This window comes from Erythrolamprus reginae, chromosome 1, assembly GCF_031021105.1.
Source record: "Erythrolamprus reginae isolate rEryReg1 chromosome 1, rEryReg1.hap1, whole genome shotgun sequence".
Classification (NCBI taxonomy): domain Eukaryota; kingdom Metazoa; phylum Chordata; class Lepidosauria; order Squamata; family Dipsadidae; genus Erythrolamprus; species Erythrolamprus reginae.
Window position 1 is genome coordinate 358,700,057 of NC_091950.1, and position 25,732 is coordinate 358,725,788.

The 25,732-nt window shown below is 42.8% G+C and overlaps 1 protein-coding gene across 1 annotated transcript in view; it reads right to left on the reverse strand.

Annotated features, from left to right (window-relative positions):
- Positions 1-1,788: 1,788 nt before the first annotated feature.
- Positions 1,789-25,732, reverse strand: part of DNAH14 (dynein axonemal heavy chain 14) — a 217,941-nt gene continuing 193,997 nt past the window's right edge. The window contains exons 78-85 of the mRNA XM_070728172.1: positions 23,387-23,580; positions 15,491-15,672; positions 13,136-13,332; positions 9,940-10,052; positions 7,852-7,982; positions 5,976-6,124; positions 4,666-4,812; positions 1,789-2,365 (exon numbers count right to left, since the gene is read on the reverse strand). Coding sequence (XP_070584273.1) covers positions 2,165-2,365; positions 4,666-4,812; positions 5,976-6,124; positions 7,852-7,982; positions 9,940-10,052; positions 13,136-13,332; positions 15,491-15,672; positions 23,387-23,580 — 1,314 coding nt within the window. The 3' untranslated portion in view covers positions 1,789-2,164. The remainder of the gene's footprint in view (positions 2,366-4,665; positions 4,813-5,975; positions 6,125-7,851; positions 7,983-9,939; positions 10,053-13,135; positions 13,333-15,490; positions 15,673-23,386; positions 23,581-25,732) is intronic.

Below are 25,732 nucleotides of genomic sequence, written 5' to 3' on the forward strand. Positions count from 1 at the left end.
CCACATCAAGCCCCACCATCCTTGGAGCAGGAGCTGGCCCAGAGCCAACCACAACAACTGCATTTCTTCTTTAATGGCACAAAAGATACCTGTTTACAAGAGAAGCTAAAAGGTGTGAAAAAGGTTTTTTTCCAAATATCAATAAAGGAAAAAATATAATGAATCAACTTATTGAAAGTTGTTAGGATGGTAAAAAATAATGGAAAGTTGGCAGGTATTCTATATTCAGAAAGTCATGAATGGTGTATATAAATCTAGACAGAAGGACATTTTAGCTTCCTTTTTATGAGCATTTAGATAATTTTCTGCTTGGTAGGAACCATAATGAGTTACCAAAAATAAGTCATGCCAGACCAGGACATTAGAATGGGAATTACTGTTTTGCTTTTCTCAATATCTCACCTGGGACCAATACAATTATCCTGTTACTGCAAGCACACAGAATTAAGAGAGAAAAATCAGCTGGTGTGGGTACATAACTTAAGGGTTATTACCTAGAATCACTTGAAAAAACAATGACATTCTTCTCTTGGTATTGAAGAAAACTCCTGAGAATACAATAGACAGCCAAGAATAAATCAATAGATATCAAATCAACCCACGGTTCTCACTCTTAAGTACAAGTGGTCAGGCTCAAATTAGCCTACCCTGGATACATTATATGAGGATCTAATTCTAGAGAAGGCTTTAATGCTGTGAAAGGTGAAAAAAAGAGCACCGAAGTAGATGGACTCAGTTACAGTGGTCATAATGTTGGGAAACTGGAAAGATTAGGGACATAATTGACGTGAATAAAATCTTATGTTTTTGCTAATAAACATTACTGGCTTGATTGCATATAAGTCAATCAAGGAATTGGTAAAACGATGATTTACAAATCATAACACTAGCTAAAGCAAAATTAAATCTTAGACTTAATCTACAGCCAGCACGATATATTCATCTGCCGAGAACTTTGGAAACTGATGCCACACATTTTAAAAATGCCAGTGAAGGTTGGTTAGGTTGAAACAGGATTAAAATTTAGAACTTAGAATCTAACAGAGTGGGAAGTGACCTTGGAGGTCTTCTAGTCCAACCCCCTGCTTAGGCAGGAAACTATTTCAGACAAATTGTTATCCAGTCACTTCTTTAAAACTCCTGGAGACAAGTTGTTCCACTGATCAATTATTCTAACTAGGTATGGAGTAATTTTGCTGAAAACAGACAAGAAAAATGTGAAACCCATCTGATTAGCTTTTCTCTTTTTCAACTAGCTTGCGGGACAAATTTGTTTCCTGCTTTTCTCACCATCAGACTCCATATCTGAAGGAAGCGGTAGCAGAAAAAAGTAGCAGGTCTGTGCATACTTCAATAATGATTCAGAAGCACTTTAAGGCTCATTCATCCATGTGTATTCATTAAAACAGCCTGACTTCCTGAGGGGGATGGGGGGATGCTTTTGCTGCTACTTTAAAGAATTGGTCGTTAAAATGAATGATGGCTATATTTAAAGTAGCTGCAAGTTTTTCTCAGGGCTCTGTTGCTTCTCCTTGATTACAGTATTTTTCTGAGCATAAGACCCTCCAGACTAAGATGCGCCAAGAAAAAAAATCTGCCTCTGACTCCCAGCTATTTGCCTCCTTGCAGCAAACAGCCCGTTTCAGTTTCAGCACAGCCTGCTTAGCACAAGTAGATGATTAGCATGGAGGTGTTAATAGGCAATGGCCTGCTTTTAACCTTGCTTAAATTTTACATTATTCCAGGCACTATCCAAATCCACTCATCTGAAGCCATAGATCATTTCTATTTTTAAAGAAGGTTTATTGAATCTATTTGGGATGTAGAACATTCTTATAAATAAAAATTTCTAGACAAAATGCCAATTATGTGCTATCTCTGATCACTGCATACACCGCTCCGAGTCCCTGGAGAGGGGCGGCATACAAATCTAATAAATAAATTAAATAAATAAATACTCTCATTTTAATTAATTTGTAATGATTAAATGAAGGGAAAAAAGACAAAAAACAACCATAATATTGAGTTTGCACATATCACATAGGAAACAAGTTTATTAATCTAAAACATTGAACAATTAAAACTATTAAAACTAGGTTTTATATGTGATCCTAGACTGAAACAGTGAAATATTCGCTTCAAGTAGGCAACAATTTATATTTTCCTAATCATCCAGGTGACATAACAGTGCAACTCCTCTCATTATCCAGTGGCTAGGAGTTACCAGACTTGGCAGATTAACCTGTGTTACAAAATTTGTAGATGCACCCATAGAAGACAGTATTCCTGTTCGTTGAGGTGTCTTGTATAAAGGACATTCGTATAAAAGCCGTTCTTCATTACAGTAACTTGGGCAAATGGTAATCTAAAAAATAATTAAAATATTAATAACTTCAATTTCTATATATTAAATAAATTGTATGCTTAAAGACCAATAAAAGATCAAATTACAGTGGTAATCTGGGACCAGCATGTGTTATAAGGGAACAATTTAAATATATATTGCTAACTGAGGGTTGGGGTTCAAACATAAGATTTTTGCAATAACTTTGGAACATCATGTAAATCAGTTGATGCTTCCATCACAAATATATTTTAAAAAGAAGCCATTGTAGCAAATATAATTATTCCAAAACACAGAATGATAATATAAAATACTATTATTTATACTAGACCCAACACAGCATGGCATCAAATAGTCATTCACACCTTAGTAATATCACAAAAGGATGTCTGTAGTGTATGCTACATGGGACTGCTCTCAAGATTATTCAGAAGGTATAGCTAGTCCATAAAATAACATGAACAGTGCCAAATTTCCATGTGGTCCATGAGGTGCAGTGGTTATGGATAAGCTCAGCAAGTCCAGCTGCTGGTTATCTATAAAGCCCTTTTTAGCATAACACTGGTTTCTGGCTGTTTCTGTCCATCTGATGTGATTTGGCAGAATAGAGATTTTACAAGTCCCAGTAAAGAAATGTCATCCAACAGGTCCCAGAAAGAGCATCTTAAAAAAAATATATTGTGGAACCTGACCTCAGAAATCCAGAAGCAGTTGTAGACCTAGGAAGTCTCCTAGGCAGGCTGCAAATGGAGCCCTTGTTGGATGAATTTGTTTATACATGTCTTCAGGCTATGTATCATTTCTCCCACTTTATTTTGGCATTGTCCTCACCGGAAGAAAATGTGTTCTTCTCTGAGCTGGAAAACTCTAGATAGCTTTCCTTCTTACATTTTTATCAGCCATATTTTGCTTAGTAGATGAGATAACCCGTTTTCCTCAAATCAAGTTTTGATGTGGTTGATTAACAGTGGAAAACTAAAGGCATAATAGAGTTAATGTGTGATGAGCATATTCAGGATGAGAATATTAGTGAATGACATATAGGAAATTTCCCCCCCAAAAAAAGAATTGGTCACAGCTGGTCAGTGAAGTTAAAGCCAGAAAAAAATCAAAAATTAATCTGACGGAAGGCAATTTACACGATGTTTATTTATTGGTCATATCACAGCAAAGTCAGAATTAAAGAAGAAGAAAAATGTAAATAGGAGCCATAAATTTCTTGCATGATTCTTGAATAAAACATTGGGATAGTGACAGAAAAATTGTAAAATATCACACTACTATATTTAGCCACTCAGAGTCCATGTGGAGTGAGTGACATATAAATAGAATAAAATAAATAAATAAATAAATAAATAAATAAATTCCAAATATTGGTAATAGGCATTTACTTCAGGAATTGAAAATATTTGATGAAGATAACCAGTAGCACTTAAACTTACATACTGTTGCATTGCATTGATGATGATGTTCATTGTTTTCAAAGAGGACCTTAACATCTTGGGAGGGGGGGTATGTCAAGACTTGCATTGCATTACAGCCTCTCTAAAGGGCTCATAAACTGCTGGCAATGGGCAGTCAGCAGAAGTAGTTTGCAATTCTACATTTTAAACACTGCTACCACAGCTCAAAATGTTTGGTACTAGAATGTTACAATTTAGAAAAAAAAGATAGGTCTACCTCTAAATCAACTTAAAATAACTGTTATGTTGATTAAATATCTGCAAAAGCATAACCCAAAAACTGATGCTGAGGATATTTCATCTTCTAAATCAAATCAATACTCTAAGAGTATAAGAAAAAGGAATAAAGATAAGAGTGCATTTGCAGAACCTCTGCCCCAGGCTAAAAAAGAACAACATAAACAGCATGGAAAAAGTTCTACCTTGCCCCCACATACCATAACCACAAAGGTATTTTCAGCTCTTTATTACAGAATTCAAATATAGATAATATATTTGTGCTACTGAATAAAGATAACTATGACATCTTAGGGTGCAGTTGAAAATAACATGCAAAATATGTCATTTTAATTAAAACAAAAGGGGCAAAATTCCCAAAGAGCTTAAATCAGTATAATTGGTTAGTTCATTGAGAGTCCATAGGTAAAGAAAACGGGATGGAAGAAAGAAACAGTAATTAAATATTTTAGAGGAGAAAGCAGTTGGCTGAATACAATTCCAAACAGCAACGTTTCCACTTGTTTTTAAAAAAAATTACATTCAAGCATGTTCTACATTATAACAATGCAGTCAGTTACTTATAACATTTAGTTAAATCTGAGTAATCAAAATAGAAAAATGTCGTACTATACTACTCACACTTTGTGGTAAAAATTGAATGTCTGGTAGTGGATAGTATCTTCTATGAAGTTCAGGTTCATCCAATGCCTGTGTATTGGGATTCCAGCGTGCACCATCTATGTACAAGCCATGAATGTTAACTCCGGTTTCATACTGAGAAAGTTCCTAATAAAAGATAGATAGTAATTCTACTCAGCATTGTTGTGGATTGCTCCAAACAAGTGGATTAAAACCTGGTCTTTTTCAGAGAGCTAAAAAGTGAAGATGACTAATCTTGTTGAACAGAAATTACAAATCAGGGGCATCTTTGGTGATGCAAAAAAGGGAACATGCTCACAGTCACTATCTTAACATTTCGCAGTTCCCTCTCCCCTCCTCCACTGCATGGAAGTGATGTCAAAAAAGTCAGGATTGACACGTTTCCCTTTCCCCGATTCAAGGACGCACAGGTATATATTAACAGGGGGTTGGACTAGAAGACCTCCAAGGCCTCTCCAACTCTGTCATTATTAACATTACATGATACTGGATCATCACAGAAGTTGGAAGATACTTGCTGCTTGATACTTGTACCTTTTGTGTTGTGGGCTTGTTTATTTTATTGCAAAAACAATTTGCTTATTTATTTGTTCAATTTGTATGGCTTCCATAACTCATTGGAGTGAGCCTGGGCAGTTAAAATAAAAACATCAATAAAAGAAATAAAAACAAAACACATCTTTGGATCAAACACATTTTGATCCAAATCCCCAAAGGAAAAAAAACAGGTTATTAATAAACTGGCAGAGTTGGAAACCCAGCCAATTCTGTCTATGAATAAAGGAATCATTCCAAAGGGTGGGTGCTTGCTGCTCCTGAAAAAAACCCGCTTCCTAGGTTAGGACAGATGATGTGATATAAACAGGAGTCCTACAGCATAGCCAGCCTGGCAAAACTTAAATCTTTTGAGGATTTACTTGCTGCATCTAGTATGTGTTAAGTAGGTGGCCATATAATAAATAAGCAAATAAAGTCCATATATCCCATTTATGATAAACTATATTGCTTCATAAAATGATTTGCTAAATCCGTTTCCTATCTGAGTTTACCTGCCTATAACTTTCCTTACAATATCTTTATCTGACTTTTTCATAGATAATTTCATAAATATATTCCAGATGTTTTTCAATTGTAGCATTTATATACACTTTTGTTATGTGGCCAAAGTTTAGGCATATATCATACATGATATTCGTGTGGATGCCTGCATTTTGATTACATATCAAAAGATATTCCCTATCTCCAACAGTCAACCAGAACAAAAAAACTAGTTTCAATCCCATTCTTACCTTAAAAGATTTGTTTAATATGCTTTCCTTTCTATTGAAGCTTAAATCTTCCTCTTGAGTTAAAGGAAGTACTTTATATTTAAAAGTAAGTGAATCCACTGTTACTTTATTCAACCGAGCATAATTCTGACACACAGCAATAAGAAATCCTTCAAGAACAAAATAGTACTTTACTTGTTACTGCTATTAAGAAGTTAATTAAATTTACTCTTTAATTACTTGAAGATCATTTTATTCTTTGCAAAAAGTTAATGCATTTTTTATTTGATCTACTCTCATACAAGGAAGATGGGCAGTTATATAGAAATATAAATAAACAAAGTATAGTTTCTTATTTAGTCATCAAATTATATAGAGAATAACAAAGTAATACAAGATTTCCCTCATCAATAATGACATCTATCCCACCTCGAAACACATCTGCAGGAATTATTTAGATAAGAAAAACTGAAGAGGGAGTGAGGGAGATGAAGAAAAATATGGAAAAAGGGAAGCAGTAAAAGCATTATCCAAGTAATACCATACTACCCTATACATATACCCGAGTCCTCGAAGAAGGGCGGCATACAAATCCAATTAATAAATAAATATTTTAACCCAGTTTATATCATATGAGCATCAGAGGTAAATCCTAATACAGTGATGGCGAACCTATGGCACTGTGCCACAGGTGGCATGTGAAATCTGAAACACGAGCCTACTGGGTCCACCAGAAGTTGGGAAACAGGCTGTTTCCAGCCTCCAGAGGGCCTCTGAGGGGCAGGGGAAGCTGTTTTCAACCTCCCCAGGCAAGGAAAAAAGGGTTCGCCATCACTATCCTAATAACTCTATAGTTATACTAATTTAGTTGGGATATTCCACATATCTATCATAGGACATAATTTATAAATCTCTAAGCACACTTAATACACTTGAAAACAATATATTTCTCATATTTAAACTTGAAAATCTTTTATGGATTCTCAAGACCAGGGGTGTCAAACTCACGTCGTCATGGTGACATCATGTGACATAGCAGGACTTTTTCCCCCTTTGCTAAAATGGGCGTGGACATGGCCAGTGCATGACATATCTAGCTCGCGGGCTAGGAGTTTGACAGACCTGCTCCAAACTTGCTAGAGTCTAGATATTCTTTATAATTTAATGAAATACAAGTAGACTTCAGTTAATTATCATAATTGAAACTAACAACTCCTTTACTAAGCAAACAAGGTGAAAAATAATATCACTATGTCAGCTTATGATGCAGTTCCAGCAATAAAGATGTCATGTGAAGACAACTCCCCCTGACCATTGAATATTTTTAGTGTGATTTATTGAGTGAATGTTAATGAATGTTTTAAAGTTAGAATTTTTAAAGATCTTTTAAGTATATTAATTGGATAAACTGTATTGTTATGTCTTTCATATATGCTGTGAACCGCCCCGAGTCCTCGGAGAGGAGTGGCATACAAATCCAATTAAACTAAACTAAAACTAACCTTGTGACTTCCTACCAGCTTTCCATTGACTTTGTTTGTCCAAAGCCACTAGTTATAAATACAAATGATGACCATATTATATCAAATATTATTGTACAATGTTATAACCATTGTAATTGCTTGTCTGTTGCCAAGTATCCCAATCATGATCACATTGCAGCAGCTGCAAATCCAAGGACTGTTTAATCTATTTATTCAGCATTGTTGTAACTTTGAACAGATATTGAATGAGTGGTCATTAGGCAGGAACCATACAATATAAAATAATATAAATAATAATATAAATAATATAAAAAACTACAGCTTTACTAATTTGCAAAGCACCAATTTTAAAAAAAATTAAAATAGATAATGAATAAATATCTGTGAATAAAATAAATAACAAAATTATGTACCAAGTGGAAAAAAGAAACCTGGAAGCCAAAAACAGCTTGGATGTCCTTGATAACTGGCGTGAAAGTCAGGATATTCATCAAGATTATATGGTATTTTACTTTGCCTCTGAAGCATCAGTAAATCATTAAACCTGTTCAAAACATTAGTAAGTTTAAGACTACTGTATTACATTTCTCAGTAGCTAAATGAAATTCATTTACTGTATTATTGCATATTTCTAAGTAGCTAATCAAATAATCTGGTAATTTTGATATTGTATATTGTATAACTTTGATACAATTCAACTGTATAATTTCTTCTAGCAATTTCTGGTTCTCTAGGAAGACAATGGCGTTCTCAGTTTCACAGAAACTGACCTTCCCATTTAACTAGAGCAGTGAGTTGTGGACTTCAACTCCAAGAATTCCCAAGCCAATCATGTTAGCTCAGGAATCCTGGGAGTTGAAGTCCACATATCATAGAAAAGCCAACTTTGCCTATCCCTGAACTAGACCAACATGCAATTGATTCCTACATTGAAAAGTGGCTCATGGTCTCAAAGCCTGGCCTGGAAGGATCAGAACACCTCCAACCCAACTGTTATTTTCATTCCACAGAGAAGATCCCACCTCTCACTGTGATATATATAATTGTATTGTGTGTGTGTGTGTGTGTGTGTGTGTGTGTGTGTGAGAGAGAGAGAGAGAGAGAGAGAGAGAGAGAGAGAGAGAGAGAGAGAGAGAGAGAGTTCCAGGTGATAACCTGCCCATCATTAAAATCCCCAATACAATCCTCTGAATCAATTCTCCTATTATATGTGGCATACCTGTACATTCATTGAGTTCCACTAAATAAATGGAAACCATTTGGAAAATTAAATGCAGAATTAATACAACCAATTTAAAAGCATACATAACAGTTTGATGGATTTTAACATCCAAAACGGTAAGCTGATTACTAGGAAAAAATGAATAATTTAAATGACATAACTTGCAACCAGCTTCTAAATGAATGCAGTCACTTGTGGATTAACACTTGTGCCTTGGACAAGCTAAAAATCTGATGCTGTAATGAAGATAATATCTACAGTTCTATCATGTTAAGGCACCATCCAAATGCCTGAGAATGTCATCCCACTTGTAGAGCATTCTAACAGATATGAGTAGAAAATTCATTTTGCAAATGCCAAATTTTATACAACATTTTAATATCATCTTAATAGAAATCAAATGCAGGATAACTTTAGGCCAGACTGCAATGGATAACACGAATAAGATATGGAAAAGCAGAGCTATTGATATAACTACAAAAAGATGACCAATTAGAGCAATAGTCTCCCCTATAATGATGCTTGTGTGGAGATTTGGACACTAAGGATGGCTGATCAAAAAATTGACTCCTCTGAACTGTGGTAAAGTGTGCTGGCATAGATTATTGCCTATACCAGTGATGGCGAACCTTTTTTCCCTTGGGTTTCGAAAGAGCATGGGCACGCACTATTGCGCATGCGCGAGTGCCCACACCCATAATTCAATGACTGGGGAAGGCGAAAACAGCTTCCCCCACCCCTCAGAGGCCCTCTGGAGGCCGGAAATGACCTGTTTCCCAATTCTGGTGGGCTCAGTAGGCTTGTGATTTGCCCTCCTCAAGCTCCAAAGGCTTCCCTGAAGCTGGGGGAGGGTAAAATGCCCTCCCCCATTCCTCCGGAGGCTCTCTGGAAGCCAAAAATGCTCTCCCAGAGCCTCTGTGCAAGCCAGAAATCAGCTGGCTGGCACACACATGCACATTGGAGTTGAGCCAGGGGAAAAACAGCTTGCGTGTCAGCAGGATAAGGCTCCACGTGCCACCTGTGGCACCTGTGCCATAGGTTCACCATCACTGGCCTATACCATGGACACCAGAGTAACTAACAGACAGGTGCTAAATCATATAAAGCTAAACAAATCACTAAAAGCTAAAATGATTTACTTTGGTCATGTCATGCATGCAAATTCATTGGAGAAGTCAGTTATGCTAGGGATGGTTAGTAGTGCAACAAGAAAGGGCAAGCAAAAAACATGCTGGCTTGATAACATCCAAAGTTGAGTTTATATTGTTGTTTCTATTACCTTGCTTGCATAAAGGTGATAATTCGATCAGCCCACATGGCAAAGAAATCCACTTGTATAATGAGATCATTAATCCAGGATCCTAAAGGTTTATTTGACTTAAAAGAACTTTGCTGTACAAATTTACAAAAAATGTAACAAAAGATAAAGTATATTTGTGGTTTTTTAAAAGTACCTCAATATGCAAACAGTACATAGACAAAAAATAGTAAATTATTCTACTCCAATAGCAAACAAACATTGTTTGATCCATCTTACCATTGTCTCCCTAGGTGGGATAACAGCAAGTTAAAAATACGACTAACAACAAAAATAAACTATATAAATGGCAGCCATGCTAAAACAACTGAACATAACTATCTAATGAGCTCTAACTGAAAATTAACTTTGCAAGTAGCAATGGTTGCCAGTTTGCTCCTGGATCAAACTCAAGATACTGGTTGCTAGCTATAAAGGCCCACATGGCACCGGACCTGGTTACTCAAGGCACCACTTGTTTCCCATTGTATTTGCCTGACAATCCATCTGGCTAGATTTTACTTATTGATTGATTGATTGTATTTCTATGCTGCCCAATCCCAAAGGACTCTGGGCGGCATATAAAATACATTTAAAAACATCATAAAAGGTTAAGAAAAAACAGTTTAAAAATCATATACAGTGATAACTTGTCTTACAAACTTAATTGGTTCCAGGACGAGGTTCTTAAGGTGAAAAGTTTGTAAGATGAAACAATGTTTTCCATAGGAATCAATGGAAAAGCGATTAATGCGTGCAAGCCCAAAATTCACCCCTTTTGCCAGCCGAAGTGCCCGTTTTTGCACTGCTGGGATTTCCCTGAGGCTCCCCTCCATGGGAAACCCCACCTCCAGACTTCTGTTTTTGCAATGCTGCAGGGAAATCCCAGCAGGGGAATCCCAGCATCGCAAAAAATGAGCACTTTGCTGGCAATGGAAGTCCAGATGTGGGGTTTCCCAGCGAAGGGAGCATCAGTGAAATTGCAACATCGCAAAAACACTGAAGTTCTCGAAACCCCACCTCCGGACTTTGTGTTTTTGCGATGCTGCGATTTCACTGAGGCTCCCCTCGCTAGGAAACCCCACCTCTGGACTTCCGTTGCCAGCGAAGCACCCGTTTTTGCGCTACTGGGATTCCCCTGCTGGGATTCTCCTGCAGCATCACAAAAACACGGAAGTCTGGAGGTGGGATTTCCCATGGAGGGAAGCCTCAGGGGAATCCCAGCAGTGCAAAAATGGGCGCTTCGCTGGCAACGGAAGTCCGGAGGCGGGGCATCCCAGTGGCAGCGATGGGTTTGTAAGATGAAAATAGTTTGTAAGAAGAGGCAAAATAATCTTAAACCCTGGATTTGTATCTCGAAAAGTTTGTATGATGAGGCGTTTGTAAGATGAGGTATCTTACAACACACTCTACATGGAGCTACCACTGAAGAGCATTCAGAGACTACACTTGGTCCAGAATGCAGCCATGCGAGTGCTTGTGGGTGCACCTAGGTACACTGTACATGCATATCATTCATGGCCGGACCTCATAAAATAGTGAGATGAATGGCCCAAGCCTGCCAGAAAAACCAGGTCTTCAATGCTTTCCGGAAGGTCAATAGAGTAGGGACAGTCCCAATTTCAGGAGGTAGTTGGTTCCAGAGACCTGGGGCAGCCACAGAGAAGGCCCTTCCCTGTGGGCCCGCCAATCGACACCTGGAGGAGACCAACTCTGGGATCTTATCAGTCACTGTGAACTATGAGGTAGAAAGCAGTCTCGGAGATAACCTGGCCCTGAGCCATGTAGGGCTTTAAAAGTAATAAACAAAACTTTGAATGGAGCCCAGAGACCAATAGGGAGCCACTGCAACTCGCGGAGGATTGATGTGAGTGTACCTAGGTGTACCCACAAGCACTCGCCTGGCTGCATTCTGGACCAACTGTAGTCTCCGAATGCTCTTCAGTGGTAGCTCCATGTAGAGTGTGTTGCAATAATTCAACCGTGAAGTGATAAGGGCATGAATGACTGCGGAGAGCCTTCTGATTCTTGTAGGGTCACAATTGGTGCACCAGATGAACTCGTTCAAACTCCCCATAGCCACAGCTGTTAGATGTTGGTCTAATCTTAGCTGTGGATCTAGGAGAACACCCAAATTGTGAACCCGTTCTGAAGGGAACAATTTCTCCCTCTGCCCCAGAGTGAAGAATGGAGAGTCGATACAGTCTTTAGGAGGCAGCACCCATAACTACTTGTCTGGGTTAAGTCTGAGCCTGATGCCACCCATCCAGACCCTCACAGCTTCCAAGCACGGTATACATCATATTGACTGTTTCACTGAACTTATGTTGGGTGGAGATATACAACTGGGTATCATCTGCATATTGCATCACGCCAAAACGTTGGATGACCTCACCCAATAGTTTAATGTAGATATTAAATAGGAGAGGAGAGAGGACCAAGTCCTGAGGTACTCCACAAGCAAGGGGTTTAGGGGTCAACCTCTGTTCTCCTGCTAACACTAACTGTGAATGATCAGAGAGATAGGAGGAAAACCACCGCAGCATGGTACCTCCCAACCCTAACTCCCTTAGTTGTCCCAGAAGGATACCAAGGTCAATGGTATCAAAAGCCACTGAGAGGTTAAGTAGCACCAAAAGCCACTGAGAGGTTAAGTAGCACCAAAAGCCACTGAGAGGTTAAGTAGCATACCAAGTTATGCCCATGTATCACCATCACTCTATGGGCTGCATTGGTGTCTGCGAGCTGCATTGGTCTCTGAATGCAATTCAAAGTGGTGGTTGTTACCTATAAAGCCCTACATGTCTTAGGACCAAGTTACTTATGGGACCGACTCCTGCCTTATGTATCCCAGTAACTGATCAGGGCCTACAGAGTTGGCCTTCTCCAGATCTCATCACCAAAGCAATGCCATCTGGCAGGCCCTAAAAGAAGGGCCTTCTCTGTCCCACCCTCTGGAACCAACTCCCCCCAGAGATTCGCACTGCCCCCAATCTCCTGGCCTTCTGGAAGGCTTTAAAAACTCACCTTTGTTGGCAGGCCTGGGGCCGTTGAGTCTAGGCCGCCCTAAGTCTCTAGAGAAGGGCAGCCTAGAAATCCAATCAATCAATCAATCAATCAATATCATCATCATGACCATCATCATTTAGCAAAAGTAAAATAAGAGTTGTTCACACACCTCCCACAGATGAGGTACTCTGCCTTTCAATATTGAATTATAAAGCTCTTCTAAGCTTTTAGTAAATATAATTTTTCCTTTAATTCCTTCCTGAAGCTCTTGTAATGACCGAATTATTAAGTATAGTAAATTATTACGATGATCAATCTCATGGCTCAAGACAGGTAGCAAAGTTGAACTGGTAATAGAATAAAAATCTATGGTGAAAGAAAGAGAGAGAGAGAACTGGTTAACAAGGCTAAGGTTACAATGTACTTTCAAATAAGAATACAGTGATCCCTCGATTTTCGCGGGTTCAAACTTCGCGAAACGCTATACCACGGTTTTTCAAAAAAATTAATTAAAAAATACTCCACGGTTTTTTTCCTATACCACGGTTTTTCCCACCCGATGACGTCATACGTCATCACCAAGAGTCACTTCTCTCTCTCTTTCTCTTTCTTTCCTGTCATTCTCTGCTTCAATCATTTTCTCATTTCTCTTTTTTATCCCTTTTTCTATCATTTTTCTCTCTCTCTCTACCTTCCACTCTCCCCCCTCTTTCTCTCTCTCTCTTTCTCCCTCTCCCTCTCTGTGAGAACGCCTGCCCCCACCTCTCCTGCAGCCCCCTCGCTGATAGCTGGGACGAAAGTGCTCTCAGATAAGGGACTGTGAGAGGGGCGAGGCAGGCATTCTCAAAGCGCTCAGAGCGGCTACCGGCCGAATGAGGAGGATGAGAAGCCGTAGCCGCCAGCGCTGCTGCAGGAGGACCTGTGTCCGAAGAAAGCCGGTGAGAGGGGTGGATCGGGCGGGCGGGCGGTAGCGGCGAGGAGGCCGGAGGCGTGGGGGGGCGGGGGCAGCTGACATTCAAAGCAATCTTTGCCGGCCTCCGTACTTTCGCCGCTCCCTGCCCTAATTTCAAGCCCGGCTCCTTGCGCTGCCTTGAAAAAGGGTGCGTGGGGGTAGTTTTTTGGCTGTCCATAGCCAAAAATGGTGTTTTTACTTCCGCACCGCTACTTCGCGGAAAATCGACTTTCGTGGGAGGTCTTGGAACGTAACCCCCGCGAAAATCGAAGGAACACTGTAATCTGTATAAGAGGCAGACAATCTATGGTAGCAAAATTACCCATTTTCAATGTACAGTACTTGCTTCTTCTGGGAATGCAGGATAACCTATATTTGGTCATTGTTTTGGTAACTGCTCTTCCTTTTATCAATTAGAAGAAATATATCCCATGCCTTTAAACAAACTTTCCTATTATGTAGAGCAAAGGGTTGTATAAATCTAAAATATGGAATACTACAGGCAGTCTTGGTTAATGACAGTAATCGGGGCTGGAATTTAGTGGGTAAGCAATGCAGTTATAAAGTATGACATCATGTGATGATATCACTTAGCAATGGAAACCTCTTCAGTCCCTTTTGCTGTTATTAAACGAAGATTGTGGGTAGTTTAGGACCTCTTTGTGACTGCCTGCTAGCTTCCAACAAACAGAGTCAATAGAGAAGCCATCCAGAAGTTGTGAGTCCTCAGTTGCTCGCAAACAGGCTGGCAGGTGGATATATGGCTGCTGTAGCGCAGTGCTTGGCTGGCCAGGGTGGCTACTCCCAGCGTGGGAAGGTGCATAAAGATGGAGAAATCAGGGTCTCCAGATGTAGCTAATGTCAAATCAGGGTTTCCAGATAAACCAATTTAGGAAAAAGTAAAAGATGCTGGACATTGTACACCTGCTTTATACAGCGAATTATAAGTTCCCCACTATGTGCATAGTGCTTCACAAATTTTATATTTTAATTACTATTTATTGATACTGTTTGTTATTTTATTCATCATTATTTCAATAATTATTAATAGGATACAAACATACAAATGTGCACACACAGAGAGATAGACATAAGTATTTGTATATTTACCATTAACTGTCTCAAACAAGCTACAGTAGAATGAAGTTCTTTTTATTGAAGGTTGTAAACCTTTACTGAAGGCTGTGAACTACATGCTGTCTAGTGTGGGTATACTTCAAACAACCTAAATTGTGGCTGGTCTGAAAAGGAGTTTGAGATCCAGAACCTTCAACAAAGCCTTTATTCTGTAATGGATTGATTTAGGCTAGCAATTATACATAACAAGCATGCATGAACACAAATTGTGTTTCATGCTCTTTGCGTACAAATAATATAGTATACCTACTATATATATAATACTATACAATAATAATAATTAATAATAATTTATTAGATTTGTATGCCACCCCTCTCTGCAGACTCGGGGCGGCATACAAATGCATATACAAGTGTATATGCACATATATCATTTTCTCTCTATATAAACAAATGATGACATGATATGAAAATTCTATGAAATGAGGTTTTGACCTTCTGTAGCTTTCTCAAGTGCAGCCCAAATTGGTCCAGACATGAAACTTCTCAGAGTTATGATTTCTGTTGTCATATATTCAGTAGAAGATGACCCTTCCAGAGTTTCTACTGTCAATGGTAGCTTTATTAGAATATCAGATATTATTTCCAGCACTATTTCATCCTGGTCCATTCTATCACTATGATAATAGAGAGATCAAAAATAGACATATAATTATCTATGGGAAGTAACAAAGTTAATATCCCATTATTTATACAGACAGTCTTCAACTTGCAATAGTTAGTTTAGTGAGTGTTCAAAGTTAAAATGGCACTGAAAAATGTTATTTATGGTCATTTTTTCAGTTATGACCTTTGCAGCATCCTCATGATCATATGATTAAAATTCAGATGCTTGACAGCTGGTCATATTTATGACCTTTGCCGTGTCCCAAGGTCATATGCTCACATATGCTTTCATGACCTTCTGACAAAGTCATTGGGGAATCCAGATTCACTTAACAATCAGATTACTAACTTATCAACTGCAGCAATTCACTTAACAACTGTGGCAAGAAAAGTTGTAAAATGGGGCAAAACCCACAACAAATGCCTCACTTAACATCAGAAAGTTTGGGCTCAATTGTGATTGTAAGTCAAGGACTACCTGAAATCACCTTTTCCTCACTGTTTCTACTGTTAAGGAGATGTTGTGTTGGACCACCTTTCTGAATTTGTTTACTTCGTAAATATGTCACAGCACGTATCCACAATTTGGGTAATGTATTCTGAATGAAGACAACCCAACTGCACTGAATGAAAATGCAGTCTTTGATACTTTGATATACATAATCAAATGCAAACAATCACATTTAACTAATGGACATCATATGGACATTCTGTCTCTCTCCCTTATCTTTCATGCACACATACTTATTTTCAAATTTACAAATGCCAGCAAGTAAGCTTTAAGGCTTACATTAAATGGGATCACACCTAAAAAATTCCTATACTTATTTTGTCCATTCTACAAAAAGCCATTGGGAGGAAGGAAGCTTTTCATCCTTTGTATAATTCTGCAGATCATGAGATGCTGAAGTTACCAATTCTATCTGTTTTACTCCAATAACATAAATTCTTTTCCCTTCTGCCAGCAAGCTTATTTAATAGGGTACTTTCCTATTGCTCTTCGCTGTTGAAAAACAAACATTTATTCCCTACAGTACAGTGGAGAAAAGAACCGTTGAACTTACCTAAACGGTCTTCTCGCTGCACTGCGAAGAGAGTCCAACGTGGGTAGTACTTCAGTCTTATTGGTAGGAACTGAGTTAGAAATTAGCATAATTAACATGTCCCGCCCACCACTGCCCCCTCTTAGCCAGTGATAAAAACGAAGGAATAGTAAAGGAACCAAAACTTTATTTAACAACTGTAACCTCAAAGAACTGTGCACCTGGGCCAAAAAGGCCGGGCGGGTTTGGACTCTCTTCGCAGTGCAGCGAGAAGACCGTTCAGGTAAGTTCAACGGTTCTTCTCCACTGCACTGCTCAGAGAGTCCAACGTGGGATATACCCAAGCCACACTTTAGGGAGGGATCGGCTGGACCAGGGGCGCAGGAACACAAACCCCCTGTAGCACTCTTCTGCCGAAGGCTGCCTCCGTTGAAGCAAAAGAGTCTATACGGTAATGCCTGATAAAGGTTGTAGGGGCCGCCCAGGTCGCTGCCCTACAAATGTCCTCTACTGGCGCTTGAGTAGTCCAAGCGGCTGTGGCTGCCGCGCTTCTGGTAGAGTGGGCTGTAATTCTACCCGGTAATGGCGTCGCCATGGTCCGATAAGCCTCGATGATACAAGTCCTAATCCATCTGCTGATGGTCTTAGATGAAACTTTTTCCCCCATTGAAGATGGGAAAAAGGAAACGAAGAGGGCCTCCGACTTCCGAAAGGTGCTAGTGCGGCGGGTATAAATCTTAACTGCTCTTCTAACGTCCACCTTATGCCACCGCAGCTCTGATGGGTGAGAGCCATGGGTGCAGAAATCTGGGAGGATAATGTCCTGGGCCCTGTGAAACCTGGTGTTAACTTTGTGGCGAAAACAGGGGTCCAGTCGCAGAGTAACCTTATCTGGATGAAACACACAAAGGTCCGGCCGAACCGATAGTGCTGCAAGCTCCGATACTCTATGGGCGGAGGTAATAGCAACTAGGAAAGCTACTTTAACTGAAAGAAAACGAAGTGATACCTCTCTCAAAGGTTCAAAGGGTGGTGCTGTTAGTGCCCTTAGAACCAACGGTAAGTCCCAGGACGGAAAGTGGTGTATGACAGGAGGAGACAGGTTTGCCGCTCCTCGTAGGAAGTCCTTCACCCAAGGGTGATGAGAGATTGGGGAAAATGGGTCTGGACGAAGGATTGTCGCTATAGCCGCCACCTGTCGGCGAAGTGTGTTGGGCGCCAACCCCTGGTCTAGTCCCTTCTGGAGAAATTCCAGAAGATGCCGTACTGAGGATGACAAGGGTGTGATACGCTGGGCCTTGCAAAAGGTGCAGTATGCCGCCCAGGTAGCCTGATAAATACGTGTCGTTGATGGTCGCCATGCTGCCTGAATGGTGTTAATGACACTCTCTGGAAGCTGCTTCTCCCTCAGGCGGTTCCCTTCAATCTCCACACGGCAAGTTTCCACCACTGTGGGTCTGGGTGCACTATGGATCCCTGTGTTAGGACCAGGTGCTGGAGTGGGATTCTCCATGGTGGTAAGATTGACAGTCCCATGAGGTCGGCAAACCAAGGGCGCCTGGGCCAGTATGGGGCTACGAGGAGAATGTCCGCCTCCTCGGAAAGAATCTTGGCCACCACCTTGTGCAATAGGCAGACTGGAGGGAAAGCGTACAGAAGCCCCTTGGGCCATGGTGATAGCAGTGCATTGACCTGCTCGGCCTCTGGTGTCGGAAATCGGGAGAAAAACCGTGGTAACTGCCGGTTGTGTTGTGTGGCAAAGAGGTCCGCTACTGGTACGCCGTACCTCTGGACTATCAGTTGGAACGCTTCCGGGTTCAATGTCCATTCCCCGGGATCGATAGTCGTGCGGCTCAGCCAATCCGCCTGGGTGTTTTCTATCCCTGAAATATGCTCCGCTCGGATTGATGCTAGATGTCTCTCTGCCCATGACATTAGTTCGTGGGCCTCCTGCATCAGGCGGCCTGAGCGAGTGCCACCCTGGTGGTTCACATGTGCCCTTGTCGCTACGTTGTCCGTTAAGATTAGGACATGTTGGTTCCTTACCATCTCCGTGAATGCCTGTAGAGCGTTGAATACTGCTCGTAACTCCAGTCTGTTGATATTGGGGTCCCCCAAGTCCTCTGGGGCCCACTTGCCCTGGGCCACCTGTCCCCTTGAGTGTGCCCCCCAGCCGGAAAGACTTGCATCGGTGGTTATCGTTACCTCCTGGTGAGGTAAGAAGGGGGAGCCCCTGGAGATGGCTGGTGAGGTCCACCACGGGAGGGAAAGTCGAACTGTCGTGGTCAGGTGCACTTCTCTGTTTGAATTGCTGAGTCGAGCCCTTTGGAAGGGAAGGAGGTACCATTGGAGGGGGCGAGCGTGAAGCCGAGCCCAAGGAACGATGTTGATGCAGGAGATGAACATCCCTAGTAATTGTGACAGCTGTGCTAGGGAGGTCCTGCTGTGATGCGAGACGGAACGAACTAGTGTCCGTATCTTCTGCCTCCTCTCTGATGAGAGGAAGACGAGGCCTGTTGAGGAATCTATTATGGCGCCTAGGTGGAGCAAACGCATAGTTGGCTCTAGATGACTCTTGGCTCGGTTGATGGTGAAACCTGCCCTCTCTAGCGCATCTATTGTCCTGGCCAGGTCTTGCCTGGCTTGCTGAGGGTTTCTGGAGAGAATGATAATGTCGTCTAGGTATGCTAGAAGACGGATAGATCGAGCCCTGAGACTCGCTGTTAAAGTGTCCAAAATCTTGGTGAATGTCCTTGGGGCGGAGGACAAACCGAAGGGCATGGCCCTGTACTGGAAGTGCTGGTTGAGAAGAGAGAAGCGGAGAAACTGTCGATGTTGTGGATGGACCGGGACATGGAGGTATGCCTCCTTGAGGTCGATGGAGGTCATCCAGTCCCGGTGTCGGATAGATGCCAGTATAGTGTGTAGGGAATGCATCTTGAAGCGTTGGTACCTGATGTAAAGGTTGAGTTGCTTCAGGTTCAAAATGAGACGGCAGCCGCCGGAAGACTTGGGGACCACAAACACGATGGAATAGAACCCTAGCATCTGCTGATGCACTGGTACATGTTCTATTGCTCCTATGTCTAGGAGGTGTTGGACCTCCTGCAGGATGATGAATCTCTTTTGTGATTGTCGCAATGAGGTTTCGATAAATCTGTTGGGAGGGTGGTGGAGAAATCTTAGTTGCAGACCTTGAGCTATGGAGTCCTAAACCCAAACGTCTGTGGAGATGGACTCCCAAAAGTCGGTGAAGCACTGCAGGCGCCCACCTATGGGAGTGTCCCGGGAGGAGTCATCTCTGTTTGCGGTAGCCTCCCCGGTTACCTCCTCGAAATGGCCTACGGGATTGCTGGAACTGTTGGCCCCTGCTCCCATAGCCTCCTCGATCAGTACGATAGGTGGGATTAAGTCCCTTGTCCATAGGTTCTTGAGGCCGGGGATGAAGCCGAGGTGGTATCTGAACGAAAGGACTGCCTTCGGTAATAAGGGGCTCCCCGCCTGTCCTGATGCCTCGCAGAACGTGGTAAGACCTTCTTCTTATCCCGGTCCTCAACAAGAACCGAGTCCAGGGATTCCCCGAAAAGTTTGGAGCCCTGATACGGGGCCGCAGCGAGACGCCATTTCGACTTGGCGTCTGCCTGCCACGAACGGAGCCAAAGCAGGCGTCGGGCTGATAGGTTTGATGCCAAGGCGCAGGAGGAGAACCTTGCTGCCGCTAAGGTGGCATCCGCGGAGAATTCTGTAGTGGCAATCAATTTATTCACATCTTGGCGGAGCCTGGCATCCTCCGGGCCTAGTCTGGTTAGCATGTCTTTTAACCATAGGATGGAGGCCCTGTTAAAGAAAGATGCGGCCGATGCCGCTCTGAGAGACCAGGCTGTCAACAAATGCATTCTTCTGGTCATATTCTCCGCTTTCCTATCATCCGGTTTCAGCCCATCTGCCATGTCTGATGGCACGAGAGCATTGGACATCAAGGACGTCACCGGGGTATCCACCGTAGGATACTGGAGCAAATCCTCCACCTCAGGGTCGAAAGTATAGAATTTTCTGTCCCAGGCTGATGGTCCTAGGGCTGCAGTTGGCTGTTGCCAGGGCTTTTTGATGTTTTCTGCAAATATAGGAATGGCAGGGAGGTGCTCAGACTCCCTCTGGGGCTCGTTGATGAGCCTAGCTGCTGGCATGATGCCCACCTCCTGGGCTGCTGGCTTTGCTGAGTTGTCAGGAGTCAAGGTGGCCTTAGCCTTACTCAACAAAACTCTGAAAAGAGACTGCTTGAAAAGGCCTGCCAGTGGGGGTTGCTCAGGTAAGACGGCCTCATCTCCGGAGAGTTCATCTTCCTGATCCATGGGCATCTCCCCCAGGTCCTGATCTTCCTGGAAGGAGTCCTGAACAGATGTGGCTACCTCTGGCACAGTCCAAGGGCTCTGTCTGTTAGGCCTAGGAAGTGGTGAAGGCCTCTGCTGGGCGCCCACTGCAATGCCTTGCGAATATGCCGAGGCAATCATGTCTTGCAAGGATGGAGACATTGTTTGCCAATTGTCTGTGGGTCCTCTAAGGCAGTGGTTTTCAACCTTTTTTGAGCCACGGCACATTTTTTACATTTACAAAACCATGGGGCACATTGAGGGGGGGGGCTAAAAAAAGTTTGGACAAAAAAATTCTTCCTTACGCTCTATTTCTTTCTCCCTCTTTCTCTCCATCCCTCTTTCTTTCTCTCCATCCCTCTTTCTTTCTCTCTTCCTTCTTTCCTCTTTTTTGCTCTTTCTCTCTCCCTCCCTCCCTCCCTCTATGTCTTTCTCTCTCCCACCTTCCCTCCCTCTCTCTCTTTCTTTCTCTCTCTTGCTCTCTTTCTTTCTCTCTCTTGCTCTTTCTTTCTTTCTCTCTTTCTTTCTTTCTCTTGTTTTCTTTCTCTCTCTGAGCTTCGCGGCACACCTGACCATGTCTCACGGCACACTAGTGTGCCACGGCACACTGGTTGAAAAACACTGCTCTAAGGCCCGCTGCAGTTGGAGTAAATGTTGCAGCCTGAGTGGTTTGTGGCCTTGGTTGAATAGCCTGTCTAGACCACTCTGTCCCCTGACCCCCTTGTGATGGGGGGGCGCTCAAGGGGCGATCTGGTGATAATCCCCCTGTCCCAGAGAGTAGCATGCCCTCTAATGGTGCTTCAGTGACCGAGGGGCTCAGGTGCTGAGTGGGAAATATACTGGAGGGGCTAGGTCCTTGCCTGGACTTACTCATTTCCAGTTGGGCCTCTAGGGCCTTGATCTTTTTCTCAGCCTCCTTGAGGGCTGTTGCTGATTGTGATGATTTCCCCTTAGATTTGCTACTGTGGGATTTCTCCTTCCCCTTACTACTTGAGGGGGCAGCCGGTTCACCGGTATTGCTCTGGGGTAACTGCGACATCTCTGAGTCAGTAATTACTCACAATAATTGCAGTTGGGCAGTCTTACAATGCAAACCCTCTCTGTGAATGATTCAGCTTAGTGTCGCCCAATTATAGCGTCATAGCTGCCTAGTGCCCTGATTGGTCCAGGTGGGCGTGGTCTAGGCCCTTAGCTCCTGGTCATGCCTTCAAAAATGGCCGCCCGGGAGAGGCTGAATTTGCCTGCTCACTGTTAACAAGATGGCGGCCGTGACGTAGCCCGGGGACCGAATAATGGCGGGAAAGGACACTCCAATTCAATAACCTGCCCAGTGCTGGTTTTAGGAGGTAAGAAAACTCTCCTGTGGTCCCGCGGTTTGCAAAACGGCTTTTTTCCTCTGCCGCTTCCCAGCTGATTTGTTTTTCCCCTTCTTTTGGGGTTTTATCGGCCGTTTAGGGCTGCGTGGCGCTAATCGCTTGTGCGCCGCTTCCAAAGACCGCCTCACAGCTGATTAGGCTCTCCGCGGCAATCCGGGGCTTCCCTTGCCGCTGCGCCGCTTCCCAGGCCGCTCTATAGCTGCTTATGCTCCCCGCGGCAATCTGGGGCTTTCCTTGCCGCCGCGCCGCTGACCGCCGCTTCTAAAGCCACCTCACAGCTGATGAAGCTCCTCGCGGCAAGCAGGGGGGGTCGCGGTTCCTCTCTGACGGCCGGAGCCGATCCTGGAGGTATCGGTTTGCGCTGGATGTCCAGGAGAGTAATTGGACAAGGGGGTTATGATCGCGGGCGTCAGGGACCCCATACCAGCGAACCCTGTCGGCAAGGCAATACTCCGGAGAGCAGAGGCCTCTCAGGGATTAATAAGTTGGAGAACTATACCTCAGAGGGCAGAGGCTCTCATTCCCAGGAACTCTGTCTTCTTCCTGTAGAAAAGGAGAAAAAAGGAAAAACAATCATTAGTGTAAAAATTTTATTTTACAAGGAGAACAAAACTCATATGTCCCTACTCTATGACTGAGTTTTAAAAACTGGCTAAGAGGGGGCAGTGGTGGGCGGGACATGTTAATTATGCTAATTTCTAACTCAGTTCCTACCAATAAGACTGAAGTACTACCCACGTTGGACTCTCTGAGCAGTGCAGTGGAGAAGCAGGTAGTTTCCAAGGCCCAAAAAAGTTCAGTGAAAGTTTCCATATGTCCCTTGACAAATACATAGATATATATAGATACTTTAGGCTTTAAGCAACTATGGTTTCAGCTTGTGCTATATTGGAGAAGGGGGGAAAGGAAGAGGGGGACGAAATTTCAAATAACAACCTGATAATATCTGTGCTATATGTTGGTTGGGTACTGATAATTAAATTAATAAGTAATTCTGCCTGAGCTTTTAAATATTGTCTTTCAGCACAATGATGCATTCCAAAAAGTTCCGGAGAATCCACTTCTGGAAGAGATTGTAGATAGTCTAAGCAGTCTTTTAAACTATCTTCTTCAGATATTGGTCGATACACCTGAAAAAATTATTGTCAAATGCGTTATTGTCTCTGGCCATTCAAATACAATATATGTTCAATATATATTTTGCCTATATTATTATTATTATTATTATTATTATTATTATTATTATTATTATTATTATTATTATGTATTTATTTATTGGACTTGTATACCAGCCCTCTCCGAAGACAATCATCTTTCTGCTTCTTCACTTCAAATTAACATTTAAAATTGATCAGATATATTGAAGAATGTTAATCCAGAGGTCCCCAACCTTTTTTGCACCAGGGACCGGCTTTCAGCTAGACCAGTTTTCCATGGCCCGGTGGGGGGGGGGGAGCTAGCTGTCAGCGGCGCCGTAAAAGGGGCGATCAAGAGAGGAATGGGTGAATGAATGGACGGAGGGTGGGAAGGAAGGAAGGAAAGAGGGAAGGTACAGGAACAGAAGAAGGGTGCAAAGAAGCAAAGAAAGGTGTGAAAGGGGAGAGTAAGAGAGGAAGGAGTGAAAGAAGGGAATGAGGGAGGAAAGAAGGGAGGAAGGAAAAGGAAAGCAAGAAATGGAGGGAGGAAAGGAAGGAAGGAAGAAAGAAGGAAAGAGGGAAGGTACAGGAACAGAGGAAGGAAGCAAGGAAACTTATGAAAGGGGAGAGTAAGAGAGGAAGGACTGGAGGGAGGGAGGGAAGAAGGTAGGAAGGAGAAAGAAAAGAAATAGAGGAAGGAAAGGTAAAAGAGAGAAAGAAAAAGAGCAAGAAAGAAAGAAAGAGAAAGAAAGAAAGAAAGAAAGAAAGGCAACTTCAAAGAAAGGCTCACTGAGCATCTCTCACTCTCTCTCTCTTTCTATCCCTCTTTCTTTCTTTCTCTTCCTTTCTCTCTCTCCTCTTCCTTTATCTCCTCTTTCTCTCCCCCCTCTCTCCCCCTTTCCCTCTCTCTTTCTCTCTCCCTCTCTTGCTATCTCTCCCCCCTTTCCCTCTCTTTCTCCCTCTCTTTCTCTCTCTCCCCCCTCTCTCTTTCTCTCTCTCTCCCCCTCTTTCTCTCTCTTCTTCTCACTTTCTCTCTCTTGTTTTCTTTCTGTCTCTTTTGCTTTCTTTCTCTCTCACTCTTTCTCTCTTGTTTTGTTTCTCACGCTCTTTCTCTCTCTTGTTCTCTCTCTCTTGCTATCTCTTTCTCCCCCCCCCTTTCTCTCACTCTCTCTTTCTCACTTTCTCTCTATCTTGCTGTCTGTTGCTTTCACTCACTCTCGTTCTCTCTCCGTTCTTCTCAGCGGTGACGCGCGCACGCCCTGCCCGCCTCACATTTGCCGAGAGGACTTTCGCCCCGGGCTCTCAGCAAGGGGGTTTGCATGAGAGGCGGGGCCGGCGGAAGGTGATATTCAATGTCGGGGGCACACGGGCGGTTTTGCGCGCGCTCCCTATCTCCCTGCTAGCCCACTCGGAATACGTATTCAAAATAAGAAAAACCTTTGCCGGCGGGCAGGGCGTGCGTTCCGGGTGCGGGAGGAGCTGCGGTGAAAGGCAGGAGGTGGCAGAGGAGCAGAGGGGGCAAATCGGGCGGGCGGTGGGCAGCGCGGAAAGGCCGAGGGGGCCCTGGCGCCGCGGACCGGCTGAAAACCCCCAACGGCCCGGTGCCGGTCCGCGGACCGGCGGTTGGAGACCCCTGTGTTAATCTGCTCAGAGCTAACAAATAAACTCATAATTTATTGTTAGGTATTTTCTGAATACTGGATTTGATAATCCATAGTCCTCAGGAGATTTGAATTTTGGAAGATAAAGGATTTGAGAAGAAATAGTAGTTTCTATTAACCAGGGTTTTCTAGTTAGCTTATTGGCTTAGTCCAAAGATGTTTTTCCCCACAAGTTCTTCCTCCTTATTTTTTGCTATCTTTCCCTAAATATGAAACATGAGTATAAGCTTTCAAAGGAAATCAAATGAAGATCTGAAATAAAATTAGTAGAATGGCTAAAATATGCATCAGACATTTTGTAAGTCAAGTATATGTACTGTACAGCAGCGTTTCCCAACCGGTGTGCTGCGGCACACTAGTGTGCCGCGAGACATGGCCAGGTGTGCCGCCAAGCTCCAGCTGGGCGGGGCGCTGCCGGTACTTCCGTCCTGGGGCTACCGCTCGCAGCTGTCGCCTGGCTCCTACTCGATGCCGCGGTTTTCGGC